At 43.4% G+C, this 18,528-nt stretch overlaps 1 protein-coding gene across 4 annotated transcripts in view; it reads left to right on the top strand.

Moving 5' to 3' along the window:
• Positions 1-18,528, top strand: part of CSNK2A2 (casein kinase 2 alpha 2) — a 44,089-nt gene that overhangs the window by 17,537 nt on the left and 8,024 nt on the right. For all 4 annotated transcript variants that reach the window (XR_013484498.1, XM_020963707.2, XM_020963706.2 and 1 more), the window contains 6 exons: positions 10,616-10,675; positions 13,290-13,373; positions 13,972-14,082; positions 14,249-14,350; positions 16,991-17,091; positions 17,820-17,968. Coding sequence is in view for 3 of the 4 variants with exons in the window: in XM_020963707.2 (XP_020819366.1) it covers positions 10,616-10,675; positions 13,290-13,373; positions 13,972-14,082; positions 14,249-14,350; positions 16,991-17,091; positions 17,820-17,968 (607 nt within the window). In the remaining variant the exon portion in view is untranslated. The remainder of the gene's footprint in view (positions 1-10,615; positions 10,676-13,289; positions 13,374-13,971; positions 14,083-14,248; positions 14,351-16,990; positions 17,092-17,819; positions 17,969-18,528) is intronic.

The raw sequence follows: 18,528 nt of genomic DNA, 5'->3' as shown, positions 1-18,528 counted from the left end.
TCAGATGGCTTCCACAGGGTTCCGCCTGACACGCCGGAAGCATTTCCTGGCGGGCCAGCCATCAGTTGCGCTTGGCTTTGTCTCTCGCTGCAGGACCACGCCCCCCTTTTTCAGTTCCCGGTGTCTCAGACTAGGGCGTTTGCTCTCCTCCCGAGTGCTTCTTTGTATGTACTGTGTTGCAGCCTGCTTGGTGCCCACCGTGGAAGAGGCAATCTCTTCTTGGTGTACTTGCAACTGTAAGGCTTTAGAAGTGATGGTGTTCCATTTGCTCCTAGACATGTGTTGTCCCTGAAAGAATACGTGTCGGGAAAAAAATGGGCCTTTTTCCCTTTTTTGTCAGGGAGAAGCTTGGGGTCAATGTAGTAGGTATTACACGGTTTCCCAAAGATGATGTAGCCCACTGTTCTCCCATTCCGTTTTGGGTCCCGTTCACTGCCTATTCACTTGTGTCTGTTGAGATATACACGTATACATAAATGTATGCCCCACCAGCTCTAAGTTCCTTAAGTGATACAAAGCCTTTTATTGGAGACATTTAAAAGCAGATCTTAACGGGAGGTTTGTAGTGCCATCTTCCAGTATTAAGATGTCTGGCTGCTTAATGGGGTCTTGTTCATTGGCTCACAGATCACCATGCTCTTTCAAGTGGACAACATGCTTAATTAGCTGAGGTCTTTTCAGACGCATGGCCAGGTTTTTGGATGCTATGGAATTTCATAAATTCCTCATAACAGAAGATTTAGGAAATGATAGACCTGGCTTTCCCCAGGGTCTCTTCACCTTTGGTATGAAGCGGTAAATGTTTTTTTTTTCTTTTTAATTCTTCTTCCTAGTCTCAAATCAGATTTAAACAGAATAATTTCAGTCAGGTTAAGTGGGTTTCATTAAAGAAAACAGGGCTAAAGATTCACATCATTGAGAGCCTAGGGGAGGTGATTATAATCTATTTATAATTAAGCATTTGGGTGACTTGGAATGTTTACAGATCAGTCTTTCCTTTACTGCCAGTTCTGCCTGGTTCCTGACTTAGACTCTTCCAGATATTCTTAAATAGAAATGTCAGCTCTTACAGTTTAATGGCAGTACTTGGGAAATCATTAAAAAAAAATCATCAGTGTTTCATCACCTAGAAAACTAAAACACTAGGTTGCAGAGGTGGGTTTACTAGATTGAGAAAGGAAGTGATAGTTCTCTTCCAATTTTTTTTTTTTTGGTTAGGCAGTGGGGTTGAGTGACTTGCCCAGGGTCACACAGCTAGTAAGTGTTCTCTGTCTGAGGCCGAATTTGAACTCGGGTCTTCCTGAATCCAGGGCTGGTGCTCTATCCACTGCACCGCCTAGCTGCCCCGAGGTGGGTTTACTAGAGCAGTCGGCAGACCATTTGTTGTCCTGATGGTCTTTCAGCCTCACCTGATTTTTGCCCCACTCTTAAGTGGTTAAGCAGCTTGCTTAACAGCAGCATCTAAAAGGCACCAGTGGTTCACTGTCAGCTCGAGGGGACGCATCAGGTGGTCCACGGTGATAATTTGCAGACACTGCTATTTTCGGTCTTTATTGATGATCTGGAAGCTACAACATGTCATTCACATTACTAGGCGGGCTTCTTAGTATTTTGGAAAACAGGACTAAATCAGTTTGGAGAAACTGTCCAACAAATGCTGGGTAAAATTGGGAAGAAGCACATATGATAGGGAGCAAAACCCAGCAATTAAAACATGGGATAGTTTGGTTTAGGCCTAGAATTATGGAAGAAAAAGACCTGAGGGTTAGAGACAATACCAGCATCTTTGTGATATTGAATGGGAAGGTAAGGAGCAGTATGATTGGAATGGGTTTAAATGAGCAAGGCCTGGGAAGCTCTTTTCCCAATTTTAAAAATTACTAGATTCTTTTATCTAATTTGAAAAAAAGTGTAAAGGCCCATATGGAGGGAAAAGATGTCAGGGATTTGGGGTTGTTTAATAGTCTTGAGAAGAGAAAGTGAAATGGTGATTTCTATTATTCTTATGAGGTATGAGAAGGGTTTTAATGAAGGGAATGTGGGAGTGCTCGTGAGTTGTTTTCCATGTCTTTAGGAAATTGGACAAGAGGAAACGGACATAAACTAAAACAAGAGAGCTTTCATTTGGCTGTGTGAGCAGACTTCCCCATCAGGATGATACAGTACACAATGGGCCCACTGAGTTAAGTGGCTTTGCTGCTTCTGTCCCTGGTGCCTAGACCGGATTCCAGCTTTACATCCTGGTCAGATCTTTTATGTGGCTTGCTGTGAAGAGAAGCCAGGATGTTGGGAATAAAGTTAACTCAAAGTGTGGAACAAATTAATAAATAATAGTTTTCAAGATCTAGGGAGGGCATCACTCTTGTGATTTCTTAAACTGTGTCCTTAGGACCAGTTGGACACTTGTGGTTGATACAGTTATTGACTCTTATCTGTACCTGTTTCTCATTACCATTGATGTCTCTGGTACGGCTGGAATTAGATTGTCTTTCATTTCCTTAAGTTGGCAGCATTATTGACTGGGGAGTCACTTTGGTTCTCTGGAGGGCGTATGCATTGCTTTAGCTGCAATTCCAGCGGCAGTTCCACCGTACTGTAATTCCTTTCCCAAGGCCCACTGGAATTCTTTAGTGTACAGGCATGTGTGTGTGAGAGAGAGAGACAGACAAACATAGACCTACTACTCAGCATATGTTTGTGGATTTGCCAGTGGGTGGACAGTTAACTGTGGCAGAGAGACACTCCTAAGCTTAGAGTCTGTTCCTTGGCCATTCTGGGCCTGCGGTTCTGAGCTAAGGAGCCTCCTGAGTATGAGTCTGTGGATCCAATTGAGATTTCCTGCACTTGAAGACTTAGACCAGAATGATTGGAGGGAACGTGGCATTTATTGACTTGAGGATCCTCTTGGGGCCAATCACTGTAGCTATGCTGGGAGGCCCTTGAGCCTCTGAAGCAAACCTGGTATGGGAAAGCTACTGTTTGATAATTGTAGGAAAAGTAGTACAGAGCTTAGGGTGGCCTGTCTGTGTTTCGTACTCAGATGGAAAGGTACTGTGATCCAGGGAGCAGAATGCTGCACTGAGAGTCTGGACATCAGGATGTGAATTCTTTCCTAGAGGCTTAGTTTGACCATTGGCAAGTCACCTAATGTCTAAGCCTCAGTTTCTTCATCTGTAAAATTTGGATGATACATGCTCTACCTGCCTCACAGGGTGTGAGGAAAAGATTGAGCAGATCTTAAAAGGGCTACTAATAGAAGTGTGAGTTCGTAGCGAAAGCTGAAGAGACCTTAAGAAATCAGCTCCAGCTCCAGCCCTTCTCCTTACAGAGGAGGAAACTGGCTGAGATTGGAGAAGCAGTTTGTCTAAGGTCATGTATCCTATGAGTAACAGAACTGGCCTTCCCACCCAAACACTCTGGTTCTGAAGCCAGAGTTCTCCCTCCCCCACCTCACACTTCCACTACGGACATGGCCAGAGACTGAAGACACCTCTTCTCATTGAGAGGATGAAAAGATTCTGATCTGAGGAGGCTGTTTCCCTGTCCTCACTCCCCTCAGCACTTATTAGTTAGACTGTGTGGGTCCAACTTCTCTGCCTCATAAATGAAACTTCTTTGATAGGTGAGAAGAGATGAGTATACTTTGAAAAATGCAAAACTACCGTGCAAGTGGTTTTTACGTTTTTTTCCCCCATTCAGATAAAATTCTATTTTAAAATCACTACTTTCCTTTCCATTTTCACAGTTTGTTATTCATGTCTTGATCTGGCAGCAGGATGGGTATTCTGAATCTCACCTGTCATTTTCAGTATCATAAGATCACATTGGTCAGTCACATTCACATTTTATACAAGTTAGATTTAAGGGGTCGAGTGTGGCCTTTATTTGGACCAGTACATTTACCTAATTGGTCTTTTTCCCATATTTTTCCAAGGAACTGGGCTAGAACAATTTAGATTGACTTGCAAATGGAGTGTATCCCATTTTATATCCTTTTCTGTTGTTTCTCTTCTTTGGTAATGCTCTTCTGGAAGCACAGTGATTATGATTGGCACCTTTGTTTGGTTTGGGACAGAAGCCCTTGCCTTTGGAAATTTCAGTGAAACCTAACTTAGGAATCCCCACCAAGGGCTTTGCTATTATTCCTGCTCCTTTTGTGCGGGCTTTATAAATGTTCCCTCCCAGCTGGCTAGAAGAATTGGGACAACATTGTGGACTCACTCTTAGTAGTGACAAATCAGTTTTCCTAATTAAAACTACCCAAGGGTACAAAACTGTATTTGTTGTAGTAAATACCATGGCTGGGATTGCACATGAACTTACAGTAAATTTAGTTTTCCATAGTCTCTTTACTGTCTCCTTTTTATATCTGAAATTAGCCTCATTTAAAAAATTGGGACCTCAGTCTGAAAAAGCAGAGAAAGGGAAGTTAGATAAAATATGAGACTTTGTTTTTATTTTTAATATTACTGTTATAAAATCTAAATGTGTCATGTAGATCATGTTGAAGTTGGTTGAAACATTTTACTTACTATTTATAGGAGGAGAAAATCATTTGAGTAATTGATGCAGGCTAGTGAGTGAGAATTGGCTTCTTCCTGCGGTACAGCTAGTGGGCACCAAAGGCATTGTACCAACCTGGATTTGCATCCTGGGTCTGACTTGTTTATGATCGGCGTCTTTGTATGTAGATGGGCCTTTGCCGGCCTTAGCCTCTGGGACATTCCTGAAGCGTTCCTAAGTAGCTCATGTATTCCAGCCTCGTGCAGCCACTGCAGTTGGTAGCTCTGAGCGAGGTTGTGCTGTGCTAGACCCCAGACCCAAGAGAAGGCTGGGACCCAGGGCTGCCTGTATGTGAACCCTCACTGTAGGTAGCCTTTCTTTACAACTTTGGTTTTGATAGAAATAAATCGTAGGGCAGATTTGCTGAGTGCAGTGTGGCTTTCCCTCAAATCTGTAGCCAAATAGATCGGTGATTAAATTTCAAATAAAGTTTAAACATTTGGAAAGAGAACTGCTGAACATTTACAGGCATGTGATTATTGGCTTTGGAGTTGTTCAGTCATTTATTACAATGTAGAGGCAAGATTTGTGACTTCTATTTTTAAGAAAGATACATAACTAAGGTTAAAATATGTACTGTCTGACTCTGGACATGTCTGTCCTTGGTTTGACTAATTATGTCTTGAAGGAATTTAACAGATTTTTGACCAGCATAGTCAGTCTGTTTGATCAGTGGTTCAGACTCAAAGAGAAACAGATCCCTTCCTCACACATGATGGTTTAGGAAACCACAAATTAATGTTATCTATGTTGTATTGTATTTTAATTTATTTTGTTGCTTGGAGTGGCCATTAAACATTGAATGTTAGATTGAGGTGTAAAATTAGGAAAATTGAGGGCTGCTAAACCCTTCTGTCCTTAAAAGGTCCAGTGATGGTATGGGCCTGGCTGCTGCCTCTCACAGGACAGACTGTAACCCACCCGCAGCCTCATCCTGTGCTTCTCTTAGCCAGGGGTATCTGCTGAACGTGCTTCTAGCATGCAGGTGCTCATGCAGTATGCGTGCTGTCCGCTAATCTGTGCTTTTTCACTCTTTCTGGATCACCTTTTCTAATCATACGTCTCTCAGATAAAGTATATTGTGCCATTTCTTGTATTGCATCATCTTTGGTAATAAGCTATTGACTCCTTACATCCACTGTGTGTGTTTTCCATTGCCTTTTTGGTGACTGCCAGTTGGAATTGTCGTTTGTCTGACTGCAGGTGTCTGGGAAAATGGAGATTGGAGATTGGCCTTGATGAATGGGTGTGTGGGATGGGGAAGGAAGGGTGAGCTAAACAGGACAAATACCACCCACAGAAGTAGGGGATCACAAGGGGCTAAAGTCACATGACTGGAGTATGTAGGGCAGAAGAATAGTGGTATATTAAAAAAAAAATGGACTTTTATTTCGAGGCTCAGCTAGTACAGTTTCCCCAAAAGCAATACAGCCCACTGTCTTTTCATTTTGGACCCATTTGTACAACTGCAGTGTCTATCCTAGATATATTATACTCAGTTATGTCACAATCAGCAGTAGGTATTTTTTTGCCTTTATTCACATCTTCGGTTATCTTTTAAAATGAGTATATTTTATAATTTCACGTGAAAAGTTGTTCTAGGGGCACACCAGCCCTGAAGCCGGGACGACCTGAGTTCAAATCCGGCATCAGACCAAACACTTGACAGTTACTAGCTGTGTGACCCTGGTCAAGTCACTTACCCCCAATTGCCTTAAAAAAATAATTGTTCTAGATGTGAATTTCTTAGATCTAAAAGAGCCATTTCCTTCTGATCATGTCATATTCATTGTAGAGCAGGATGCTGTTATTTCTGTTGACCTGTTGAACCTCGAGCATCAGCTGTCATCAGCACACATTAAGCCTATACTTTGTCAGGCACTGTGCTAAGCTATGGGGATACAAAGAAAGGCAAAAGGTAATTTCTGCTCTCAGGCAGCTCACATTCTAATGAGGAAGACAACATGCAAACGTGTATGTCCCAATGCAGTACAGAAAGGATAAGTTGGAGATAATAAACAGAGACTAGCATTAAGGGGAACTGGGAAAGGCTTCTTGGAAAAGATGGATTTTTAACAGGACTGTCAGGGAGGACCTGAGATGGAGACGAGGAAGGAGAGAGTTCTAGGCATGGAAAGTAGCCAGTGAAAGTGCACGGAGTTGGGAGCATCTTGTATAAAGAACAGCAAAGAAGCTGATGTCACTGTATCACAGAGTACATGGAGGGGGTTAAGCTGTAAGAAGACTGGAAGGGCAGGAGCAGGACAGCTGATGAAGGGCTTTCAAAGCCAGAAGATTTTACAGTTGATCTTGGAGATAACCTACTGATTATCTATTGATAAAGCTATTGAATAGGTGGGTGACAGTCGTACCTGGGCTTCAGGAAGGTCACTTTTGGCGGCTGAGTGGAGGATGAATTGGATGTGACAGGCAGACCCACTGGCAGGCCATTGCAATAGTCCAGGAATGAGGTGAGGAAGGCCTGCACCAGGGGGCTGGTAGAGGGGTATGGGATGAGAGGCAGTGGTGGTGGAGATGGATTTAAAGAGGTCTTGGCAGCAGATTGAATACAAAGTGAGAAGAGAGTGTGCAATTGCAGATGACACCTAGGTTGTGATCCTGGGCCTAGGTGCCCTTGACAGTAATAGGAAAGTTAGGAAGAGGGAAGGTTGAGGAAAAAGAGAATATCTTCATTTTTGGACATCATGATTCAAAATAACCAGTGGGCAGTTGGTGTCGTGATACTGGAGGTTAGGGCTGGATGAATAGGTCTGAAACATTCTGTGTAGAGACGGTAAGTGAATCCATGGGAGCCAGTGAGATCACCAAGTACAGAGGGAGAAAATTAGAGGGCCCAGCATGGAGCCTTGGGACACTCCCATCCACCAGAGGAACCGAGAAGGATTGGCCAGATAGGTTGAAAGGGCACCGGGAAGAGCAACGTCATGAAAACCTGCTGAGAGGTACGAGGTGCCATGCTGCAGGCCGTGGGGACACGAGGAAGAATGGTGAGGCACAGGGGCCATTCCCTGCTTGACATGATACACGTGAAAATGTCAGAGTAGCCTCAGTGCCAGATCAGTAATGCAAGGCATCGAGTGCTTTAGGTGAGCTAAACAGGACAAATACCCCCCACAGAAGTAGGGGGTCACAAGGGGCTAAAGTCACATGACTGGAGCATGTAGGGCTCAGGTAAGACAAAGTAGGGTGGGAACTTAGTTCCTTAGTTAGGGAACTTGAGAGCTTGGAATACTAAGGAATTTCTGACTCTTAGGAACATACTTTCTATAGCTGGTGGCACAGTGGATAGAGCCTGCACCTGGAATCAGAAAAACCTGAGTTCAAATCTGGCCTCACCCCAACCTCTCCCTGCCTCAGTTTCCTAAACTGTAAAATGAGGTTAAAAATAGCACCTGCCTCAAAGAGTTCTGAAGACAAATGAGGTGATAACTGTAAAGTGCTTTGTACAGCGCCTGGCACATAGGAGGTGCTAGATAAGTGTTACTGTGTGGAGGATAAAAAATTTGGTGTTGCCTTGTGTTTAATGAGATTAACACCATTTAGCATGGACAGGCTGATGGCATTTATCCCAGATACATGGTGGAGATGACTTAGGATCCCATTGTGCAGTACCAAATTAGGAATAAATACTGGCTCCCATGTTGAGGTGCAGCTCCAGTGTTGAAGAGGTCCCTCAGTCACCTCCATTTTACTGATAAGTGAATTTCAGTTCCCTTGAGCTGAAACCAACATGTCTGGAGTTAGCAACTGTTCTTAAAATTATTTCATTGAGCTTCGAATAAATGTATCCTTTTTTTATTTTCTGAGTTTGGGGTGGGGGTTTGTTTGTTTGTTTTGGGAGGGGGGTGAGGCAGTTGGGTTTAAGTGACTTGCCCAGAGTCACGCAGCTAGTGAGTGTTATGTGACTGAGGCCACATTTGAACTCAGGTCCTCCCGACTGCAGGGCCAGTGCGTTATCCACTGCGTCACCTAACTGCCCCAAACCTATCCTCATTTTAAAAGAAGACATTTAGAAATGCTTATCTTAAAGCTTGATAGAGATTTTATTCTTGGAGAAAATAGTTGCTAGGATAATTGGAGTGACCTCTTAAAATTCATAGCCTTCTTCTGTGTGGAGAGTGGAGAAGGATAAGGTTGGTGGAGGTGCTGATACATTGTAGGATGAGAAGTAAAATGCCAAGACTGAGCAAGTTAGAACATAGGAAATAGTTCAGTTTTTTAAAATTTGTCTTTGTTATGAACTTAATCATTAACACATTTTAATATACAAAGCAAAAAAGATTTATAAGAAGCTGAACTTGGGTCATTTTTTGTTTTGTTTTGTTTTTAGGCAATTGGGGTTAAGTGACTTGCCCAGGGTCTCACAGCTAGTGAGTGTTATGTGTCTGAGGCCGGTTTTGAAGTCAGGTCCTCCTGACTGCAGGGCCCGTGCTCTATCCACTGCGCCACCTAGCTGCCCCAACTTAGGTCATTTTTAAAAAATATAGATTAAATTGAACAAAATTGCCTTGTTTATGTCCCCTTCTGAACTTGTTTTCTTTGGATTATTGAATGATTTACTGGTGTTCTTTTGTATTTGGGTTATGCACGGACTCGGCTTCCCCTCAACTAGGCTCACCCCTCTGGCAGCTGAAGTATAATCAAGGGAAGCAAAGCAGCATTAGCTGTGTCTCAAATGTGTCCCTCTGATCCTTCAGATATTGTCCCTTTATAAGTAATGGGGTAGCAGAAAGATCAGTGGTGTTTTCTGGCTGGGTTCTATGGTGACTAGAATGGATTGAGTCTTCAAATGCCTCTCTGATCTCTCACAGCATTTAAGTGACTAAAATTCCCATTGGGAACCTAGATTCTATTGTAGGTAGAGGTGTGTCTGGTGGACCATCAATAATACAAGTTTCCATTTTTATGCCATATTAGCCTGTGATTACTTAATCTTTTCTGAAGGCTCCTCTTTGAACACGTTTTCTGCCAGAAATGCTTTATTCATCTTCACTTCTTAACTATGGCCAGTTCAGCATCTTTTTCCCTTTAGAGAATGGTTTGGGGAGGAGGGAAGAGGAATTTTGGGAAAGTGCCTTACTTGGCCCTTGCCAGCTTTACAGTGCCAGCCTCATAGTCCCTAAAGCAGCCCCAGCTTTGCAGTTTGTGTCTTTTCTTCAAACAGTTTCACCAGCTGGTTAACAGAGTTCCAAGTAAGCCAGTGATATGTCCTCAAGACTTGATTATCAGCTTAGCAACTCATTGTGAATGTTGTTCTTTTTTTTTTTTTAATTTTTTGCTTTTTGAAGAGGCAATTGGGGCTAAGTGACTTGCCCAGGGTCACACAGCTAGTAAGTATCAAGTGTCTGAGGCCAGATTTGAACTCGGGTCCTCCTGACTCCAAGGCCAGAGCTCTATCCACTGCACCACCTAGCTACCCCTCACTGTGAATGTTCTTAAATGAACTGTGGTGCCATATAGGGCTAGTTTGGTAGCTGGTGTAGTTTTTAATGCTGTCTTTATTGTGGGGCAGCTTCTGGGCATTGTTTATGGAAAGACTGCATTCATAAGCAGTCAAGAAGTTTTAAACAGACTCTCTGAGGGAACTGATCCATTGAGAGAGAAGACTGGGTGAACCTGAACTTTGTACACCGTTTCTTACAGGCCAGCTGGATCTATTTTTAGACAGATTTTCAGAAAATCTCTTGAAGTTGTGGTTTGAGCTGTTGCTTTGGGGGGCCCAGGTTACCTCTGTGTTCTGCAAGGAAAGATGATGGGAAAGAGAAAGGCAGGGTCCTATATGACCTCTGGTAGCTTCTTTTTTTTCTCCTCAACTGAACTTTTCCCTCCCTCTTCTCAAAAAGTGTGAAATAACGTTAGCTTTTTGCCATTGGTTTCTGAATTTTCCCTGGAAGCTCTCTACATCCTGATGGTAAATCCTGTAGGGACTTTGTCACTGAAGAGGTATGATATAGAAAGTGACAGACACTGGGGGAAATGCAAAAGAGCATCATGATTGAACTGACTTTTTTTTTGCCATAATTCATTTCAGCAACTATACCAGATCCTTACAGACTTTGACATCCGGTTTTATATGTATGAACTGCTTAAGGTAAGTGACATTCATAAGCAGTCAGGAATTTGTAAACAGACTTTTTGGGAAAACTGATACATTGAAAGAGAAGAATGAGCAGATGAACCTGAACTTCTCAAAACATTTTTTACATCCCAGTTGAATACATTTTCAGATAAGTTTTCGGAAAATCTCTTGAAATTGTGGTTTCAGCTGTTGTTTTGGGGGGTCCCAAGTTACATGTGCTTTTTAAAAGGAAAATTGGTCAGATGCATTATAAAAATTTTTCTAGAGATGAGAACCTCCTAATTTCTGTTACTTTTCATGATGTTTTAATTTTTTTTCCACTTAGTTCCTCTTTAGGATGAGACCTGTGGCTAGCTCTGCCCTAATCCGCAGCTGGTTTGGGCCTGATGTGTAGTCAGAAAAGACTGAGGAAGCACATTGAGAACCACAGGCATTGTGAACCTTTGCGATCTTTCTGTAGTTTACAAAGGAATTAAATGGCTCCTTAGCAGCAAACAAATAAGCGTAAATGGGGAAGTCCAGAAAGGTTTTGGAATGAAGTACTTATGGGTCGGCGGGTTATTGTCACTGTGGAAGAAAATTATCAGAACAAAATAGTGCTAATGTTGTGTCAACAGTTTCTAAAACAGAATCCCAGAGTTGAAGGTTATATTTTCTAAGGAAAAGGATTATAAGGAGCTATAGCTCTGAAATGAATGTAATGTTTACTTGTAGGCATTTACTTGAGACTTTCCTAAATTGGTGGACAGACCCAAAGCAATGATTATAAAAACTCCCTTCTTGCCTTAGTGTTTTTGTCCCATGCCTAACCTTTTTGGGGGGCATCTCCTTGAGCAGTCTCTCCTGCTGATGAGGTATATGGCACAGCAGACCCACGTTTGCACTCTTAGTGGTCAGTAACTGAGAGAGAGGACTGTAGTGAAGTTACTGATTTAAAGGCATTAAGTACTGATGCGTTTATTTTGTTTATTCGTTTGTCACCTTTGCAAAGCACTTCTTAAATCCCAGCCCTACTTGTTCCTAAGTTCCCTTTTTTTTTGCAAAGGCTAAATACAAAACCAGCCCATGTTAACATAAGTAATAAACATAATGTCCGTTTGTCCAGCATCTCGGTGAGGAAAGTCGTGGGATGGAGAGTGGGAATGAGGAAGGCTGCCCAGTTATGCAGGCGAGGAAAACCTGAAACAATGATTGCTCAGTATTTCATTGAGAGTTGGTTGCATGTTCTGGTATGAGCTCCTGATTCACATCCAGAATCCTTTCCATAGGAGTCTCGATTTCATAAGATATTTTGAGCAAAACATTGGAATCTCACTGAGGTAACACTTCTCCAGTGCAAAGAGTAATCTCTCCAGAGGGCTTTATTCTAGGCAGCATGGTCCTCGCCGTGATAGCATGGAACTCCCAGGGGTTTCTGCACCTGTGCTGCAGTGCCCTCTGTCCCTTCAGCAGCTCCACGCTGGCAATAAGGCACAGTGGGGCGTTCCCTCCTGTCCCCGCTCTCCCGCTGAGCCCAGGGCACTCTGCCCACAGTGGGGAACGGGAGGCAGAGTTTCTGCAGATGAGAAATGAGACAGCTCCAGCTGAGAGAGCTCAAAATACTTTTCATCAACACAATTATCTGAGCACTGTCAAAAACTCAAGTGCTTCTATGTCTGTAGTCTCTGTTATATATGTGTTTGGTGTCTCTTTCCAATAGGTTAAGGGGACCTTAATTTTAATTTTAAGGTTTTTCTATTTTTCGCTGTCTCCTTAGAACACAGTTTCCACGGGAGCACTTTTCCCCTTCTAGGACAATAGACTCAAAATGTCTTGAGCCCCTTCCTCTCCAGGGGTGGTCATAGGAAGCTAGTAATAATTCTCAGAATGTCGGGCTGGAATCCTACATGGGACACCTAAGGGCACAGCTAAGAAAGATGCTTTGGCTGCCATTTCTTCCCATTCTCATGGCCTTGCACACGTGGCTGGCTGCTTGAACTGTAATTAGGGACAGATCCACTGTTTACAAAAGAGTAACTCCGCTAAACAAACGGATTCTTGCTTAAAAACAATGTATGGGGAACCGAGTAGGTAGAAAGATATGTGGGACAGGGCCGAGCATTACTGTTGCAAAAGGGATTGCAGTGCAAGCAGGGGACGCCGCCCTGCTTTCCTTTCTTCCCTGATAACTTTCCTCAGCTTCTGACAGTTTGGCATTTTGAATTGTCTTCTGAGGCTGAAGATGAGTGCTTGACTGCTCAGTGCCTCGGTGACCTTGGGCAAGTCTCTGAACCTGGTCCCTGGTTTCTTTGGCTGTATCAGTATTCTAGGGAACATCATTCAGTCCTAAACATTCTCCGTGGGGTTAGAGTTGCTTTTCTTCTCCTCCTTGCCCTTCAAGGAGGGCAAGTGTTGCTCTCAGCTATCAAGAATGTGGCTTCTGAGTCGTGTAACTTAATATTTTCTACTTCATCTTACATGAGACGACATCTTTGTTCTCAACTGATCGTAATTTGTTATGGTCGTCTGCCCTGGGTTCCATTTACTTAGGCTGGGGTGTCCCAGGGGGAGGTGGAGAGGCCAGGGCCAGATCACGAGGGTCCTGTACGTCATCGTTTCTCCTCTGTCTGTGTTCTCTGTTGACCAGGCCCTGGATTACTGTCATAGCATGGGAATCATGCACAGAGATGTCAAACCTCACAACGTTATGATAGATCACCAACAGAAAAAGGTAATGCCCTCATGCTCGAGAGCAGACTGAAACACTGGTGCGGGCTGTGTGTCGTGTTGCTGTTCTTTCCTCACCTCCAAGTGCTGGTTTCCAAGTCACTGCTTCAGACCCCAGGAGGGTGCAGGCTTCACCCCAGACTGGAATTCCTCAGCCCATTGTTGTTCAGCAGCCATGGGTTTGTGTTGGGTCCCCAGGAGAAAAGATGGTCAGTGGGTTCTGTCTCATCTTTTAAGGCCTTCAGGCCAAGCCAGAGTTCTTGTTAGGCTTTTCTAGACTGTGGTCATTATCCTAGTGATCTGTGGGATGGGGATGTCCATAGGAAGTGGGTTGGTCGTCTGGTATTAGACAGTGGACAATCTCAGGAGATGAGAAGCTAGCGTAACTTTAAAAAACCTGGGAAATAGCAGAACCGGAGACCTTTGCACTGGAAATAATGACCATCCAACTAATAAAAGTTAATGTCATTTTAAGTAGAAAACTGTAAAGAAATTTAAAATAGTTAGGAAATGTGGCCTGTTCCAGTATGTTGGGCCATTGTCTTAAAGGGCAGAAATCTGGAAACATTCTTGATGCATTTCTGTTTTTGTCCTGTCTTTAGCTTCGACTGATAGACTGGGGGCTGGCAGAATTTTACCATCCTGCTCAGGAGTATAATGTGCGCGTGGCCTCTAGGTACTTCAAAGGGCCAGAGCTCCTTGTGGACTACCAGGTAACACTGCCCAGTTGTTGGTTTGGGCTCTGTTGGGAAGGGTTCGCCATAGCCTTTGTTTTCAGTCTTTTCTCAGTGGGCCGTCCCAGTGAAGGCTGGGAGAGCTGGGCTAGGGGGAATGGGCTCCTGCCAGCCTGGCTCACTGTGGCCTCCCTGGTCTCCTCAGATGTATGACTACAGTCTGGACATGTGGAGCTTAGGCTGTATGCTGGCCAGCATGATCTTCCGAAAGGAGCCCTTCTTCCATGGCCAAGACAACTACGACCAGGTGAGGAGGCACTGTCGGGCCTTTGTGCTCTGCCAGTCTTGGAGAGCTGCCTGGCTCCTGAGAGAGGAGACTGAGGGACGTGCTTGTCCCCCAGCTAGTGTGTCTCACAGGCACCGCAGGCTGGCCCCTTCTGTTATACTCTGCAGCCCCTGGCTCAGATAGCCCCAGAGGGGAAATCTGTGGTTCTGAGATATTACCTGAATTGCTCTTGATCACAGCTCAAGAAGAGCAGGGCCAGATCTGGCCTTTGAGAAGTCTCTGATTCCCCCTCAGCTGCCTCTGCCGTCACAGTGGGGTGGGAGGATGGCTAGGGCAATTCCTTGGGCTTAGTGGTAGAGAGCCCAGCATCCTGTTATCTGTGTCCCTGAAAGACTCGGGCCTCTCCACCCACCATGCTCCCTGAATTAGAGAGGGGGTGTGGCAGAGGCTGCAGGTCTGGCCCCTGGCTCTCTGCTACTTGGAAGCCTGAGGACTTTGAGCGGGCCGTGTTGCAGTTTTGGCTCCTCTGCTGCAGAGCTGTCAGGCGTGGGAGGGTCAGATCTCTTTGAGAGCTGGGACTCATTATGTAAATGTGATGTGGCGGTAATGCCATCGTTGATAAGTGTCCTGTCACTTCTCAGAACGTTTGCAAAGGCTCCCCATCTTTTCCAGAGAAAGCATGAAGAAGCATCTGACGTTAGGAGGAAAGCCTTTCACAATCGGCCTCCAGCTTACTTTTCCAGTCTCGTTTCAGTAACAGCTCACGGTTATTCACAGGCTACGATGGTAGACTGTGGTAGTCCTCTCTCCTCACTCTCTTCTTAAGCCCTTACAATCTGGCTTCTGACCTCATCATTCCACTGCTCTCCAGAGTTACCCCAGATTTCTGAGTTGCCAAGTCCAGGGGCCTTTTCTGTGTCCTCATTCTCCCTGACCTCTCTTGACTCTGTTGATCACCCTGTCCTCCTTGATATTCTCTTCTCTCTTGATTTTCAGGACAATACTCTGTCCTGATTCTTCTCCTACCTGACTGCCTCTGCTCAGTCTTCTTTGCTGGATCGTCATCCAGATCATACCCTCTAACCATAGGTGTCCCTCAGGGCTCTGTTCTGGGCCCTCTTCTCTTCTTCCTCTATATGTTTCCCTCGGGGATCTCATCAGCTCCCATGGATTTAATGACCATCTCTATGCTGATGATTCTCCAGTCTACCTTTCCTGCCCCAGTCTCTCTACTGGTCTCCAATCTCACATCTTTTTTTTTTTAATGCTCTGTTCTTTTTTTTTATTTTATTAATTTATTTTGATTTATTAGCAATCACTTCCATATTCTTTTGAGTTGAAAATTTTTCTCCCCCTTCCTCCCCCCCACCCTCCCCAAGACAGCGCACAGTCTGATATAGGCTTTACATTTACATTCCTATTAAACATATTTTCACATCAGTGAAGTTGTAAGTAAAAATTAAAACCAATAGGAGGAACCATCAGAAAGATGAAACAAAACTTAACAGAAGGTAAAAATAAGTGATAGCAAATCAACTTCCATAGTTCTTTCTTTGGATGTGGACAGCATTTTCTATCACGAGGCCGCGGGAAATGTCTTAGATCCTTGTAATACCAAGAAGGGTTCAGTTTAATAATATTTGTCATCGCATAACGTGGCTGTTATTGTATACAAAGTCTTCATGGTTCTGCTCACTTCACTCAGCATCAGACCATATAAGTCTTCCCAGGTTTTTCTGAAGTCAGCCTGTTCATCATTTCTTATAGCACAATAGTATTACATTACATTCATATACCACAACTTGCCCAGCCATTCCCCAATGGATGGGCATCATCTCCATTTCCATTTCTTTGCCACCACAAAAAGAGCTGCTGTGAATATCTTTGTACATGTGGGTCCTTTTCCCATTTGTATGATCTCTTTGGGATATAGCCCTAGAAGTGCTATTGCTGGATCAAAGGGTATGCACATCTTTGTAGCCCTTTGGGCATAGTTCCAAATGGTTCTCCAGAATGGTTGGATCATTTCACAACTCCACCAATGATGTATTAGTGTTCCAATTGTCCCACATCCTCTCCAACATTTCTCATTTTCCTGTTCTGTCACGTTGGCCAGTCTGATAGGTGTGATGTGGTACCTCAGAGTTGTTTTGATTCGCATTTCTCTGATCCGTAATGTCCAATCTCGCATCTTCAGTTGCCTTCCAGCCCTCTCATGCAGGATGTCCAGTAAACATCCCAAACTCAGCATTTCCAGAACAGCACTCACTATATTTCCCCCACCCCTCCCCTCTCTCCCACCTTCCCTATGACTGGTGAGGGCAGCACCATCTCCCCAGTCCCCCAGGCATCATCCTGAACTCCTCTCTCTCTCACCCCCCATAACCGAGCTGTTGTCGGGGCCTGTTGATTCACCTTTGTGGCGTCTCCCCAACTCCAGCGCAGGCTGTCATCATCTCATGGTGCTTAATGTGTACTCAGTTAAAGTAAATAATAATGGGAAGCTTGGATACCAAATTTGTTCTTGGTGTAGTTGATGATATCGATTTAATTTGGCAGAGACATATCGGTCACTGTGGCCATCATCCTAATACAGCTTCCTTGACAGCTGGCAGGGAATTTGCTGCATGGTGGTTTTGTTAAATCTCTGTTGTGTTTCAGCTTGTCCGGATTGCCAAAGTACTTGGTACAGATGAGTTATATGGATATCTGAAGAAGTATCACATAGACCTGGACCCACACTTCAACGATATCCTGGGGCAGTAAGTAAGAGAGTGGGAGGGCTTTGCAGTTTATCTTATTTCAGAGGGAGGTGACACAGTCTGTGAAAGTACATCTTTAAAATTGCTTCATTCAGTTTTACAGTTATATTGAAATTAAAACTGAAAATTTTAGTTTCTCATGGTAAAACATGCAAATGGAATTTACTTGTGTCTGGAAATCAGAACTGTTTCTCCATACAATATGAATGACTTTGTTAATTCAAAAGCAGGTTCATATGGGGAAAATGATTAGTCAAAGTTAATAATCCTGAGCAAACCCATAGAATTAAACAAAGAAAATGTAGAAAAGAGAAAAATGAGGGGAAGAACAGGCTTTTTTTCAGGAAGAAAGCTTTGCTGAATATTAGAGAGTGATTGTAAAGTCACTAGCACTTTATGTAGTAGATTTAATACAATGTGATGGTTTAGAAAATGATCTAATTTTAAAGCTACACTAAGTGTCCAGGTGTTGCACAGCGCTTCTAGGAGGGAACCCCTTAGATGCCAGAGAACATCTCCTAAAGGTCATAATCAGGGTGGATTTACTTACATTGTTCTGTCACAAAACTGAAAAAAGACTTAGGAAAAAATGTTTTTTAGTATAGAAGAAAAGCTCTAAATCAAATTTGGAAGGTTTAATTAATGAAAGAGGCCGTTATTTTAATATGGTCATAGCTCTAGTTGGGAGTTGTTTAGGTTCAGACACTAAGGCTTCATTCGTCCTTCAGACACTCTCGAAAACGCTGGGAAAACTTCATCCATAGTGAGAATAGACATCTCGTCAGTCCTGAGGCCCTGGATCTCCTGGACAAGCTTCTGCGCTATGACCATCAACAAAGGCTGACTGCCAAAGAGGCCATGGAACACCCTTATTTCTGTAAGTGCAGAGATCAGTCTCTAGTCTGTATAGAAATAGAGATCAGTTGATGGATGCATTGTAGAAGTTTTGGTTGGACTGTCCTTGAAAACCATCATTGGCCAGTCCCATCTATCTCACACTAATGAGATCTGTAAGGGGCCTGCTTCCCCTTGAAGAAAGGGGGCTATTTGTAGAACTGGATAATGTTTGGCTAGAATTAATGCCTGTGTGCTGTTAACTTAAAAGCTAGAGAAAGCAGTTGATGTTGGCCCACAGACATGGGATCAAAGCTTAACAAAAAATATATAAAAATATTCACATAAAAGAGATGAAGATAGTGTGTATTTCAGAGTGGGATAAATCGCTTATGAAAGAAGGAAATGAAAAGTGTTTGCAGAAAAGAAAGCAAATAAAATTCTTACTGGCCTAACTTCTTATTATGTCTTTAATATTCAGGCATGTGCAGTTTAGGTGGAGGCTTCACTGTTGAGAATTTTTATAGTCGTTTGAACTTTTGAGGTGTGCTAAATAATCTTAACTATCCTTTCTGTGATTGGGATTACTACTTAATGGTAGGT

Source organism: Phascolarctos cinereus, unplaced genomic scaffold (genome assembly GCF_003287225.1).
Source record: "Phascolarctos cinereus isolate Bilbo 61053 unplaced genomic scaffold, phaCin_HiC Scaffold_2;HRSCAF=192, whole genome shotgun sequence".
NCBI lineage: Eukaryota > Metazoa > Chordata > Mammalia > Diprotodontia > Phascolarctidae > Phascolarctos > Phascolarctos cinereus.
The sequence above is the reverse complement of the archived record's forward strand: the minus strand, read 5'-3'. Positions and strand labels throughout refer to the sequence as shown.